At 44.9% G+C, this 12,770-nt stretch overlaps 1 protein-coding gene across 1 annotated transcript in view; it reads left to right on the plus strand.

Annotated features, from left to right (window-relative positions):
- Nucleotides 1-5,731: 5,731 nt before the first annotated feature.
- The window catches only part of LOC130045929 (transmembrane protein 180-like), a 63,383-nt gene continuing 56,344 nt past the window's right edge, over nucleotides 5,732-12,770 (plus strand). The window contains exons 1-2 of the mRNA XM_056138810.1: nucleotides 5,732-5,881; nucleotides 11,255-11,986. Coding sequence (XP_055994785.1) covers nucleotides 5,732-5,881; nucleotides 11,255-11,986 — 882 coding nt within the window. The remainder of the gene's footprint in view (nucleotides 5,882-11,254; nucleotides 11,987-12,770) is intronic.

The raw sequence follows: 12,770 nt of genomic DNA on the forward strand, positions 1-12,770 counted from the left end.
AGAGTTTTAAATGGCGTTATGCTGCTTAAGTATTTGACATTGGTGTTACTAGGTTCTGCATGTGTGTGGTGCAGGGCACTGAACCCTAGGCCTCAAACATGCAAAGCATGTGCCCTACAGATGACTGGTGGGTTCTTTTTTTTTTTTCCTTTTTTTCTTTTTGGGTCACACCCGGTGATGTGCAGGGATTATTCCTGGCTATTATTATTATTCCTGGCTACTCAGGAATTACTCCAAGTGGTGCTCGGAGGGCCATATGAGATGCTGGGAATTGAACCCGGGTCAGCTGCATGCAAGGCAAACACCCTACCCACTGTACTATCACTCCAGACCCAACTGGTGGGTTCTTTAGAACACTGTTGATTTCCTGGAGGAGCTTAACCAAAAACTGCATTGGAAGGAGATGTTTACCTTTCTGGTGGCAGCCCTGAGGAGTCCTATTTTTTTTTTAGTGTCTAGTCACTGCTTAGACACAAGTCTAAGCTCTCTTCAGTGACATTCTTCCTCTTTGGTTCAGTACTAAGTTAGTCAATAAGAAAAAACTTCAGTTGGTCTCAAAGGAAGGTGTTGGGTATTCATGGAGTAATTCATGGATTCTTCCTGTGCCTGCCCTAATTCTAACCCATATACCATCTTGCTGCTCTACATTTTGTATAAAACTTTTGGTGGGAACAGCTTCAGGGGCTGGGGAGACAGCTTGGTGGGTTGGAGTGCATGCTTGGCACGTAGATTTTATGTTCTTACGGGTTTGATTCCCAGCACCGTGTGGTCCCCTTGCACGGGCAGAGGTAATCTTAGAGTAAGAAACCAGAAAAAGTTCTCTGAGCACCTCTGGGTGTGTCCCCAAAGCAAACAAAGACTGTCTCAGAAGTCCTTTGCTCTGGGGTGTAAAGATTTAGCATTTTTTTCTTTGGGGGGCTTGGGGATTGGGCCCACACCTCACAGCTGTGTTCAGGGCTTACTCCTGGCTCTGCTGGGATGACTCCTGGTACAGCTGGACCATCTGGAGTTCCGGGGATAGAGTTCGTGCAAGGCAAGCCCCTTGCCTGCTCTAGCCTCTCTCTGGTCCCAGATTTTATGTTCTTATTCTATCATATCATTGAGGGACTTTTTTAGTAGTGGTGGCATTGAAATAACAGAAGCGATTTTTACTTTGATACTGAAAAAGTTTATACTATTATGAAAATAATCTAAAAAGAAGTATTAGTAATTTTTTAGGTAGGCATTTCTTTAGATAGAAGTAAGATTTTCACTTTTCTTTATTTATACATGAATGTATATATGCAAACATGCATTCATGTATCTAACATATAGATCTAACAAATGGAGAAGTTGAGGCTATATCATGTTATTAAAACCTTGTGTTCACAGGTTTCCTTTTTCTTCTTTTTTGCTCTTTTTAGGGTCAAATCCAGTGATGCTCAGGGGTTACTCCTGGCTCTGCACCCAGGAATCACTCCTTACAATGCCTGGAGGACCATATGGGATGCTGGGGATTGAACCCAGGTTGGCCGCATGAGAGGCAAATGTTCTACCCTCTGTACTATCGCTCCAGCCCCCATATTCACATGTTTCAGACAGGATGGTGCTTATATAAAAATAACTCAACTTTCTTTTTTTTTTTTTTTTTTGCTTTTTGGGTCATACCCGGCAATGCACAGGGGTTAACTCCTCACTCTGCACTCAGGAATTACTCCTGGTGGTGCTCAGGGGACCATATGGGATGCTGGGAATCGAACCTGGGTTGGCCGAGTGCAAGGCAAATGCCCTATCTGCTGTGCTATTGTTCCAGCCCTAAGAACTCAACTTTTTGAAAAAAAAAAATGCACATTTAAACTCCAGGTAAGAAAGATAATTCAAAGGGCCAACTGAGGGCTACGGTGATAGTACAGTGGAGAGGGCAGAGGGCATTTGCCTTGCAAGTGCCCAACCCAGGTTCAATTCCTGGCATCCTATATGGTTCCCCATGCACTGCCAGGAATAATCCCTGAGTGCAGAGCAAGAATAACTCCTGAGCACCGCTGGATGTGACCCAGAAAGCAAAAAAAAAAAAAAAAAAAAAAAAAATCAAAACCAACCCTCCACCACCCCCTCCCCCCAAAGTGTGCATGTGTTGAGGGTGTGCAGATGCTTGACTTGCTTTACATGCAGGAGGCCCTGGGTTTGATCCCTTCTGGGAGTAGCCTTGAGCACTGCTGGGTGTGTCCCCCCCCAAACAAACAAGCAAACAAAGAAAAAAAAATCTGAATTCAGTGAGTTTATGACCCTTTGAAAATTTCTGGGTTTATAAATAACTGCCTTCTGACTTAAATAACTGCCTTCAGAAGGTGTGGTACCATTCTTGTTTTAGCAGGCCTGGAATAAAACTGAGCAAAAGAGGAGTTCCTACTTTTTAGTGGACTAAATTACTGTCCTAGCTTTTGGGTCTACTGATTTTGTCCCTTCTCTCTGCCCTCCCGTTTTTGGTCATCTTAGTAACCCAGTGACCTCTAGACTGTATTTTCATTCTCACTATGCAAAAAAAAACAACTTCCTAGAGTGAGAGCTTCACTAGGAGTTCCAGCATTTGAAATCTGAGAATTATTCTTAAGGCCAAAAATGTTAGCTGACCTCCAATTAATACTTTGAATGTATTTGAATGCTGTATCATAACCCCCCAGATTAGATTTCTATTTTATCACTGCAACAGAATCTACAAACATTTTAAGTACACATATGGGCAAAATATTCAGACAATGCTTGGTCTACATAAAGGTTTAGTAAATGCCTTGGGGGGTGGGGAGCTGGAATGATAGCACAGTGAGCTGGGCATTTACCTTGCATGTAGCCAACCAGGGTTCGATCCCCAATATCCCATATGATACCCTAACACTCCTTGAGCATCACCTGGCCTGACCCAAAAGTCAAAAAAATTAAATAAATAAATAAATATTGCCTTCGGCAATTCTAGGAGCCTACTTACCATGCAATTAGAATTACTGTTAGATCTACTCAATGTGAAGTGAAGCTCAGAAACTTGGGCAAATTTGATCTTAAGTGCCAAATGTTCACTCCCTGCATCCAGAAATTGGGCAATATAGATTGTGCTGCCTACTTAAACATCGCAAGTATTTTAAACAAGTAACATTGCAGATTATTTAAATACTTGTTTTCTGATTTAGTAAGATTGTTTGTGGAGATCTAGCCAAATATTCCAATAAACCAGGGAAAAAAATAGGAAAACCATGATTGATGTTATCTTAAAAGAAGAGCAAAATCAGGGCTTAGAAACCTGTGTTCAATGCCTAGCGCAAGAAAGGAAAAAAGAACCGGAGTGATAGTACAGCAGGTAGGGCTTTTGCCTTACACACAGACATCCTGAGTTCGATCCCCAGCATCCCACAAAGTCCTCCAAGCACCACCAGAGGTAATTTCTGAGTGCAGAACCAGGAGTAACCTCTGATTCCCCACCCCAGGGGAAAAAATGCAAAGGAAAGGATGAAAAAAGAAGGAGGGAGAGGAAAAGGAAAAGGAAGAGAATGAAAGGACAAAAGAGAGAAAAAATTAATCAGAATTAAAGGAAGATGAGTCTATTTATTACTTTTTGACTTTTTGGGTAACATCTGGCATTGCTCAGAGGTTACTCCTGGTTCTGCACTCAGGAATTACTCCTGGTGGTACTCAGGGTGACCATATAGGATGCGGTGATTGAACCAAGGCAAATGCCCTATCCGCTGTACTATTGCTTGGGCCCCTGGAAGATGAATGTAGACCCACCTTCTGCGTGATTAACCTTTTCTTTCTTCTTCCTCTTCCTCTTCCTCTTCCTCTCCTTCTCCTCCTTCCTCTTCCTCTTCCTCTTCCTCTTCCTCTTCCTCTTCTTCTTCTTCTTCTTCTTCTTCTTCTTCTTCTTCTTCTTCTTCTTCTTTTGATTGGGTATATCAAGTCACTGCAAGGGTAAGACAGTATACTTGATTTCAAAGGAACACGTGTGTCAGAGCAGGGAACAGACATGTTATTTCTCTCTTCATCTTTGATGTGTCCTTTGAAGCAAAATTAGTCTGACAAAAGATCAAAAAAATCATCAAGGCTGGAGAGATAGTACCAGGGGTAAGGCGCTTTCTTGCATGCCAACAGACCCTCGTTTGATCCCTGAGAATTGCACCAGAAGGAAGCCCTGAGCACTTCTGGATGTGGCCCCCAAAATCTCACCCCTCAAAGAAATATATGTAGCATTTCTCTTAGAGATACAGGCACATCTCAATCTGCAATGTGTACTTCCCTCTACCTTTTCCCTCCCTTCTCATATTTCTATAAATAAAACCATTTTAATTATTTGATTTTAAAAAGAACAAATCTTCCAGTGCAAGCTACTGAATAAACAGATAACTCTATACGACTGCTAGAGGTTGGCTTTTTATTCTCTGTTTCTCTCTCTCTCTCCCATTTCAGTTAAATAATGTCACTTCTGATTGCTTTTCTGTCATTCACAGTAGGGAGGGTAGTAATACCATAAATCTATTCTCCTAACCTCTGCTTTAAGCGTATCCAAAACTAGAATAAATATCTTTTTGCTTGTTTGTTTTGGGGTCACACCCAGCAGTTTTTGGAGGGGGCATTACTTGGGGATCACTCCTGGTGATGCTGAGGGGACCATGATGTGCCAGGAACTGAACTTAGGCCTCCTGTGTGCCACGCATGTGCTCCAGGCCACTGAGCTTTTTCCCCAGCTCCACATCTCACTCTTACAATAGGTGTTAGAAAAAAATAGATTCAAGTAGCATCACACTCTATGCAAATTAGGGTTTCTGCATTTCTTAACACTAAAAATGTTGAGTGGAATTAGAAAGGAGGTGAAGTGTTATAAATCTGGTTTTTGAGTTCTGTTTTGTTGTTTGTTTTTGAGTTCTGTTTTGTTGTTTGTTTTGTGGCATGCTTAGGGCTTACTCCTGGCTCTGTGCCCAGGGATCACTTCGGGTGGTGCTCAGAGGACCAGGTGCAGTTCTGGGATCTGCAATCTAAGTGGGCCACTTGCAAGGCCTGTGCCTTAACTCCTGCACTATCTGGCTGGCCCTTTTATCTTTCTTATTTAATGAAAATTAACTAGGCTGGTCTGGGGAGACAGCCTAAGCAGTAGGTCTCAATTTGGTCCTCTTTCCTTCTAATCTGGGAGTTACTGTTGAGCACTCCACAGTGTGGCCCTATTAAAAAAAAAAAAGACAAAGAGGGACTGGAGTGATAGTACAGTGCGGCCAACCTGGGTTTGATTCCCAGCATCCCATATGGTCCCCCAAACCCCGCCAAGAGTAATTCCTGAGTGCAAAGCCAGGAGTAACCCCTGTGCATCACTGGGTGAGACCCAAAAAGCAAAAAATGATTAGGAAAATGAACTAGATCCTATAGAATTTTGCCACATTTTAGCAATTATAAGCAAATAACAAAATGTTGGCTGAAGCGATAGCACAGTGGGTAGGGCGTTTGACTTGCACGTGGCCAACCAGGGTTCGACTCCTCCATCCCTCTTGGAGAGCCCGGCAAGCTACCGAGAGTATCCTGCCCGCATGGCAGAGCCTGGCAATCTCCCCGTAGCATATTCGATATGCCAAAAACAGTAACAAGTCTCACAGTGGAGACAGTACTGGCGCCCGCTTGAGCAAATTGATGAACAATGGGAGGACGGTGCTACAGCAAAATGTTAACTATTTTCTTTTTTCCCCTTAAGAACTGAAGGAAAAATTTCTTCACATGGAAAATGACATTTTTAAGCATCCAAAGCATTGTGTGGGCATATTCTATGATAACATTCGGGACTGTGACGCTAAATTACGTCTTTAGCTTCTACTATGTGAAGCTTTTTTTACAACTATACAAGATTTCAGATGTGGCCTTTTACCAAGCGCAGGTGAGATGGAGCTCTTATTGACTTCCGCCTCGGAGAGTTTCTCTTTCCTCAAAGTTCCACATTATGATCTTCCTCACATAACTCAGGGAGTTATGAAAAAGTTGTCTTGGCTCAAGACCCTCTATTTGAGGGCAAAGGACTTATTATTATTATTATTTTTTTTTTTTTAAAAGAGCCCGGCAAGCTACCGAGAGTATCTTGCCTGTGCGGCAGAGTCTGGCAAGCTCCCCGTGACGTATTCGATATGCCAGACACAGTAACAACAAAGTCTCCAATGGAGACGTTACTGGGCCCGCTCGAGCAAATCGATGATCAACGGGAGGGCCTTTACTTACTTTACTTTAAGAAAGACAGTTAAAACAGAGAAGCTGGGCTGGAGTGTGTGGTTTGCATGCAGAGGTCCAAATTTGATCTCCCAAACCTCATTGTTTCCTGAGTCGGGAGCAGTGCCTAAGTGCAGCTCCAAAATGAACCAAAATGGGGTCTGAGAGATGGTACAGCAGGTAAGGAACGGGGCCTTGCATGTAGCTGACCCAGGTTTGATCCCTGGCATCCCATATGGTTCCCTGAACCTCGTCAGGAGTGAGTAGTTCTTGAGTGTAGAGGGGCCGGAGCAATAGCACAATGGGGAAGTGTTTGCCTTGCACACGGCCGACCTGGGTTCAATCCCCAGCATCTCATATGGTCCCCCGAGCACTGAGTGATTCCTGGGTGCAGAGCCAGGAGTAACCCCTGAGCATCGCTGGGTGTGACCCCTTTCAAAAAAAAGAGAACCTCTGAATATACTAGATATGCCCTCCCCAGTCCTCACCCCCCAAAAAAAGAGGGTTTGGGGATTTTGTTTTGTTTATGGGGTATACTCGTTGATGTTCAGGGGTTAACTCCTGGCTCTGCACTAATGAATTACTCTTGGTGATGCTCAGGGGACCACATGGGATGCTGGGAATCGAACCCATGTTGGCCCCATGCAAGGCAGGTGTCCTACCTACTGTACTATCGCTCTGACCTTTAGAGTTTATTTTAAAATTTGACTTTTTTTGGTTTATTTGATCTTTGGAGGCTCAGGACTTAATCTTGACTCTGTGCTCAGGGATCACTCCCAGAGAGGGTGAGGACCAAATATTGCATCTGGAGGTTGGCTGCATACAAGACAAGCACTTAACCCACTGTCTCTCTGGCCCTACTTATTTTTTCAATATTAAAATGTTTACTCACAGAACCCTAATATAATATAATATTTTATTAATTGTATAAGGGTTTTCTTTTTTTGGAGGGGACGGTTATGGGTCACACACAGCTGTGCCCAGTTGTTGCTCCTGGCTCTGTGCTCAGGGATCACACCTGGTTTTGCTCAGTGCCAGCAATCAAACCAGAATGGGCTACAAGCAAGGCATGTGCCTAATTTATCTACTGTAGTATGTCTTTGACCCAACATTTAATTTTCTAATTTTATTTTTACCTCCCACTATTTGCCCTTCCTCTTCGCAGATGATCTTGGTTCTGTTAGATATATATATGTATATATATATATATATATTTATATATATTTATATATCAGGCCGTTTGCCTTGCAAGCAGCTGACCCAGGTTATATTCCTCCGCCACTCTCGGAGAGCCCAGCAAGCTACTGAGAGTATCTCGCCCGCACGGCAATGCCTGGCAAGCTACCCGTGACATATTCAATATGCTAAACACAGTAACAAGTGTCACAATGGAGACATTACTGGGCCCACTCGAGCAAAATCAATGAACAACGGGAGGACAATGACAGTGACAGTGATATTTATTTGTATTCCACATATAGGTGAAATCATTCAATGCTTTTGTATTCTCATTTATTTTGCTTTGAATAATTCCTTAGAGTTCATTCCATTTTTTTTAAGTGGCAAAATTGCATGTTTTCATAGCTGAGTAGTAGTTCTTCTTTTTCTCCTTTTTCTTTTTTCTTTGTGCTTGTTTTTAAAGGGTCACACTTAGCGATGCTTAGGGATCCTCCTAGCTCTGCACTCAGGAATTATTCCTGGCAGTGCTTAGGGGACCATATGGGATGCCAGGAATTGAACCCAGGTCAGCTGCATGGAAGGCAAGCACCCTCCCTGCTGTACTTCTGTTTTGGCCCATGAGTAGTAAAAAAGTAAAAGGCCCTCCCGTTGATCGTCGATTTGCTCGAGCGGGCCCAGTAACGTCTCCATTGGAGACTTTGTTGTTACTGTGTCTGGCATATCGAATACTCTCGGTAGCTTGCCGGGCTCTCCGGGAGGGGCGGAGGAATCGAACTCGGGTCGGCCATGTTGGCTGCGTGCAAGGCAGACGCCCTACCGCTGTGCTATCGCTCCAGCCCATGAGTAGTATTTTTTGAATTAATGTGCCACATCTTCTTTGTCCACATATCTAGCAACAGCTACTTTGGTAACTTCTATATCTCAGCTATTTATAAATTATGCTGCAGTGAATTTTGGGGTGAACATATTTTTCTTGTCCCAATGTGTTTCATATTATTTGGCTAAATACCTGAAAGTGGAATTGCTGGATTATACGGTAGCCGTCCCTCTAGCTTCTTTGGCATTATTCAAAATGGTAACACAGATTCACATTCCCAAGAAGCTTTAGAGCTTAGAGAGTAAGCTTTGGTTTTCTAAAAAAAATTCATGGGTGTGGAACACGTGGAATTGTTAAGAATTTGAAAAGAACCACGTTACTCATAAATTATAATTCATTGTTAATTAGATGATGAGTGAGAATGGGTAGGATTTTTGGTATTAAAAAGCCTTTACAGGGAGCAGGCGGTGGCAGGACAAAAATAGATAAATAAAGCAACCTTGCTATGTATTTTATCTTTTTCGTTTTGTTTTGGCCACACCAGGCAGTACTCCCAGCTCAGTGCTCAAGGTTGCTCCTAGTAGCCTGTGGGAGCCACGTGGTGCAAGGAATTGTGCCTGGGTGTAAAGCATGCACTCCAGCCCCTTGAGCCCTCCCTAGGGCCCCCCCAAATCCATACAGTTTCTAGCATTACTAATTTATTTTCCTTTTTGAAGGGGTAGGGAGGCCACAAGCGGTGCTCAGAGAGCCCAGAGGTCACTCCTAGCAATGCTCAGGCCAGCTGGGCGGGCTGGACAGTTCAACGCTTAGCCTGGTGCTGTAAGACTGCCCCCAGGTCAGAGACGCTGGGAGCCCGGGAGGCTTCACCTAGTGCCCGGGATGAACTCTGGGCCTTGTTCAAGCCAGGCGTGGACTCTAGTCGTTGGAGCGATCTCCTTGGTTCCAATATCACTCATTACGCCCCTCAAGAATATTCTGACTTTTGTGTTTGGGTCACACCCAATGGTACTTAGGACTTTCTCCTGGCTCTCTGCTCAGTTATCACCCCTGGCGGGGCTTAGAGGACCATATGTGGTGTCAGGGATCAAACCTGGATCAGCCTCGTGCAAGGCAAGTACCTTATCCACTACTATTTCTCTATCCCATGGCCCAGAACATATCAGTCCGCCCCTCTCGGAGAGCCCGGAAAGCTACCGAGAGTATCTCGCCCGCACGGCAAAGCCTGGCAAGCTCCCCGTGACGTATTCGATATGCCAAACACAGTAACAACAAGTCTCACGATGGAGATGTTACTGGCCCGCTCAAGCAAATCAATAAACAATGGGAGGACAGTGCTACTCTGGGGGGAGGGGAGAGGGGACCATTGCTGGTGCTGCTCAGTGGACCGTATGCAGTGCCAGGGGTCAAACCAGGGTCAGCCATATGCAAGGCAAGCGTCTATCCCCTCTACTGTATGGGTTTATCTCCAGCCCTCCCCCAGTCTTTTTTTCTTTTCACTATTTTCAGTTAGTAAACTGATATTTTAATTAAAAAAATGAAATCATGTGAAGGTTTGCCATGGCATATAGCAGGCTGCATCATTCTGCTATGACCCTTTTCCACTTGGAGTTGGGGAGGGAGCTTTGCACAATTATGGGAAGTACAGACTGTACTTTGGCTCATACTTGGCTCTGTAATTTAATAGTGAGACGAGTTGCTTAATTTCTTTTCTTTTTTTCTTTTTTTTTTTGGGTCACACCCAGCAATGCTCAGGGGTTACTCCTGGCTCTACACTCAGGAGTTACTCCTGCCGGTGCTTGGGGGACCATATGGGATGTCGGGGATTGAACCCAGGTCGGCTGTGTGCAAGCAAACGCCCTAGCCACTATACTATCGTTCTGGCCCCCTAATTTGCTTAATTTCTTTGACCCTCTACTTCTCTTGTTAAGAGGGAATATTAATGAAAGCACAGGAAGTACTGTCCTCCCGTTGTTCATCGATTTGCTTGAGCGGGCCCAGTAACATCTCCATTGTGAGACTTGTTGTTACTGTGTGTTTGGCATATCAAATACGTCACGTGGAACTTGCCAGGCTTTACCGTGTGGGCGCAATACTTTCAGTAGCTTGCCGGGCTCTCCGAGAGGGGCAGAGGAATTGAACTTGGGTTGGTTGTATCGGCCGCGTGCAGGGCAAACGTCCTACTGCTGTGCTATCACTCCAGCCCGGCAATATTAATAATAACAAAAATAATAATTGGGGCCGGAGTGATAGTATAAGCTGGGTGAGCATAGCTGGGTGTGATCCCCCAAAATATTATTTTTACAATTACTGGGGGAGCAATAGCACAGCGGGTAGGGTGTTTGCCTTGCATGCTGCCAACCTGGGTTCGATTCCTCCGCCCCTCTCAAGAGAGCCTGGCAAGCTATCGAGATGTATTTGATATACCAAAAACAGTAACAACAAGTCTCACAATGGAGACGTTACTGGTGCCCACTCAAGCAAATCGATGAACAATGGGAGGACAGTGTCACAGTGCTATTATAATTTCTATATGCTCTGAGCGATACTACAGCAAGTAGGGCGTTTTCCTTGTACAAAGTCAACCCAGGTTCAATCCCCAGCATACCATGTGTTCCTCTGAGCCCCACCAGGAGTGATCCTTGAGCACAGACCCTGGAGTAAGCCCTGAACACCGCCAGTAGTGGCCCCAAAGCAACAGCAGCAGTAACAGTAACAATAAAAATATATATCATGGTACCTACTTCATAGGATTATTTGAAGGATTTGAAGAATTATCACACCCACAGTAGCACAGTGCTGAAACACTATGTGAATGCACTTTGACTTTTGGCGAGGCATTAGTTGTTGCTATTATTATTATTATTATTATTTTCAGCTGTACTCATCTCCCTCTCTCCCTCACACCCCCACTCCTCTTGCTGGTTCTAAAAGTCAGGAGCTCATTTTTACCCATCAGCTCTGGTCACTTTGCATTTAGTAAAATTTCAGGGTTCCTATTCACAAGCATATATACCTTTCTCTAAAAGAATCAATCATGCATTTTCTTCTGCCTAGGTGATTTCAATGATCTGCAATGCCATTAGTGATCTGACTGGGTATTTTCACAACAACTCCAAGACCGACTGCTGCGACAATCGTCATAGCTCTCTCTGGTTCGGTGGCCCATTATACATCATTGCCTCCCTGCTTCCTTGGTTCCCTTGGAAAGACTATCAGGAAGGGGACTGGCTCAGTGGCCTTCACTTGGTGGCTTCATTATGTGCTTTCAACAGCATGTTGACCTTTGTCCAGCAAGCCCAGTGTGTGCTCTTCGCAGAGATCTTCTCCAGAGGCGAAAGTCGGCAGCAGTTTATCAAGAGCAACCAAGTGGCGTTCCTGGGAGGCTCAACCAGCATCTTGTTCTGCGGCCTCACCTCGGCTAACGCAGAACTGCTGCACAATTTCCAGTCCGCTGTCATCTTCGTCGCTCTTCTTGCCGCCGCCAGCCTCTGCCTGGGCACGTACCACATAAGTCGCTTTGCACCTCCAGGAGGCCCCAAGGAAAACCAGAAGCTTTTCCCTGAAAGTGGACAGGATCTCCCCTGGACCTCGGCCATCTCAATGATGGGACAAGTCCTCACCCAGAAAAACTTTTGCCTTTTTCTCATAATGAATTTCTTCCAGGTCTTCCACTTGACCTTCCTCAATAACTTTCTGATGATCTTTGTGGAGAGCCTCATTCCCAAGGAAGTTCTCTCTGCCTCCGTCAGGAGCATCGTGTACGGGGCAGGGTTTATCTGCCCACAGGTATGGGAGGATTCTTCACGGATATTTCCCATGGGGTTAGCAGTTACTTACCTGATTACACCAGCAGTTCCCAAACAACTGCGTGTATGAAGAAGACCCAGAATCCAGAACCCTGATCCTCATATTACAATCATTAGAAATGAGAGGCAGATAAGAGCTGAACGGTAAAAGGATGTAGAGCCCACGGAAAGCCCAGCCTTGTGGGCTTTTTTTTCGCTTGTTGGGTCACACCCGGTGATGCACAGGGGTCACTCCTGGCTTTGCACTCAGGAATTACTCCTGGGGTGCTCAGGGGACCCTTTGGGATGCTAGGAATCGAACCAAGGTCTGCTGTGTGCAAGGCAAACGCCCCACCCGCTGTGCTGTCGCTCCACCCCCCATGTGGTTCTTTATTCGCTCTTCTCCAGAGCTTTCTCATTCTGATCTCAGCAGAGGGCCTGGGAGGAAATAAGTGATTTCCTGCAAGCTTTGTACTTCTGCTTTCCCAGGGGCTTTGGGAATTCCTGGGATGGTTTATGAGGAAGAAGAGTTACTCGATCAAAACGTCTTGGAGCCAGGTTTCAAAAACCGCTCAGGAAAAGAGTCCTGGGACTCATGAGCATTGTTCAGATTCCATGGTCAGGACCAGAGTCTCGAAGGGCCTGACTGCCTAAAAAAAAAAAAAAAAACAAACAAACACCTGCTTGCTCTTTAAGGCTCTGTTTGGAGAGCTGCAGGCACCCCTAGACACACTGAACCCAGTGTACCCTCCCCAAACTCTGGCTGATCCTCAGCCTAGGAGACA

Source organism: Sorex fumeus, unplaced genomic scaffold (assembly GCF_029834395.1).
Source record: "Sorex fumeus unplaced genomic scaffold, SorFum_2.1 ptg000130l, whole genome shotgun sequence".
Lineage (NCBI taxonomy): Eukaryota > Metazoa > Chordata > Mammalia > Eulipotyphla > Soricidae > Sorex > Sorex fumeus.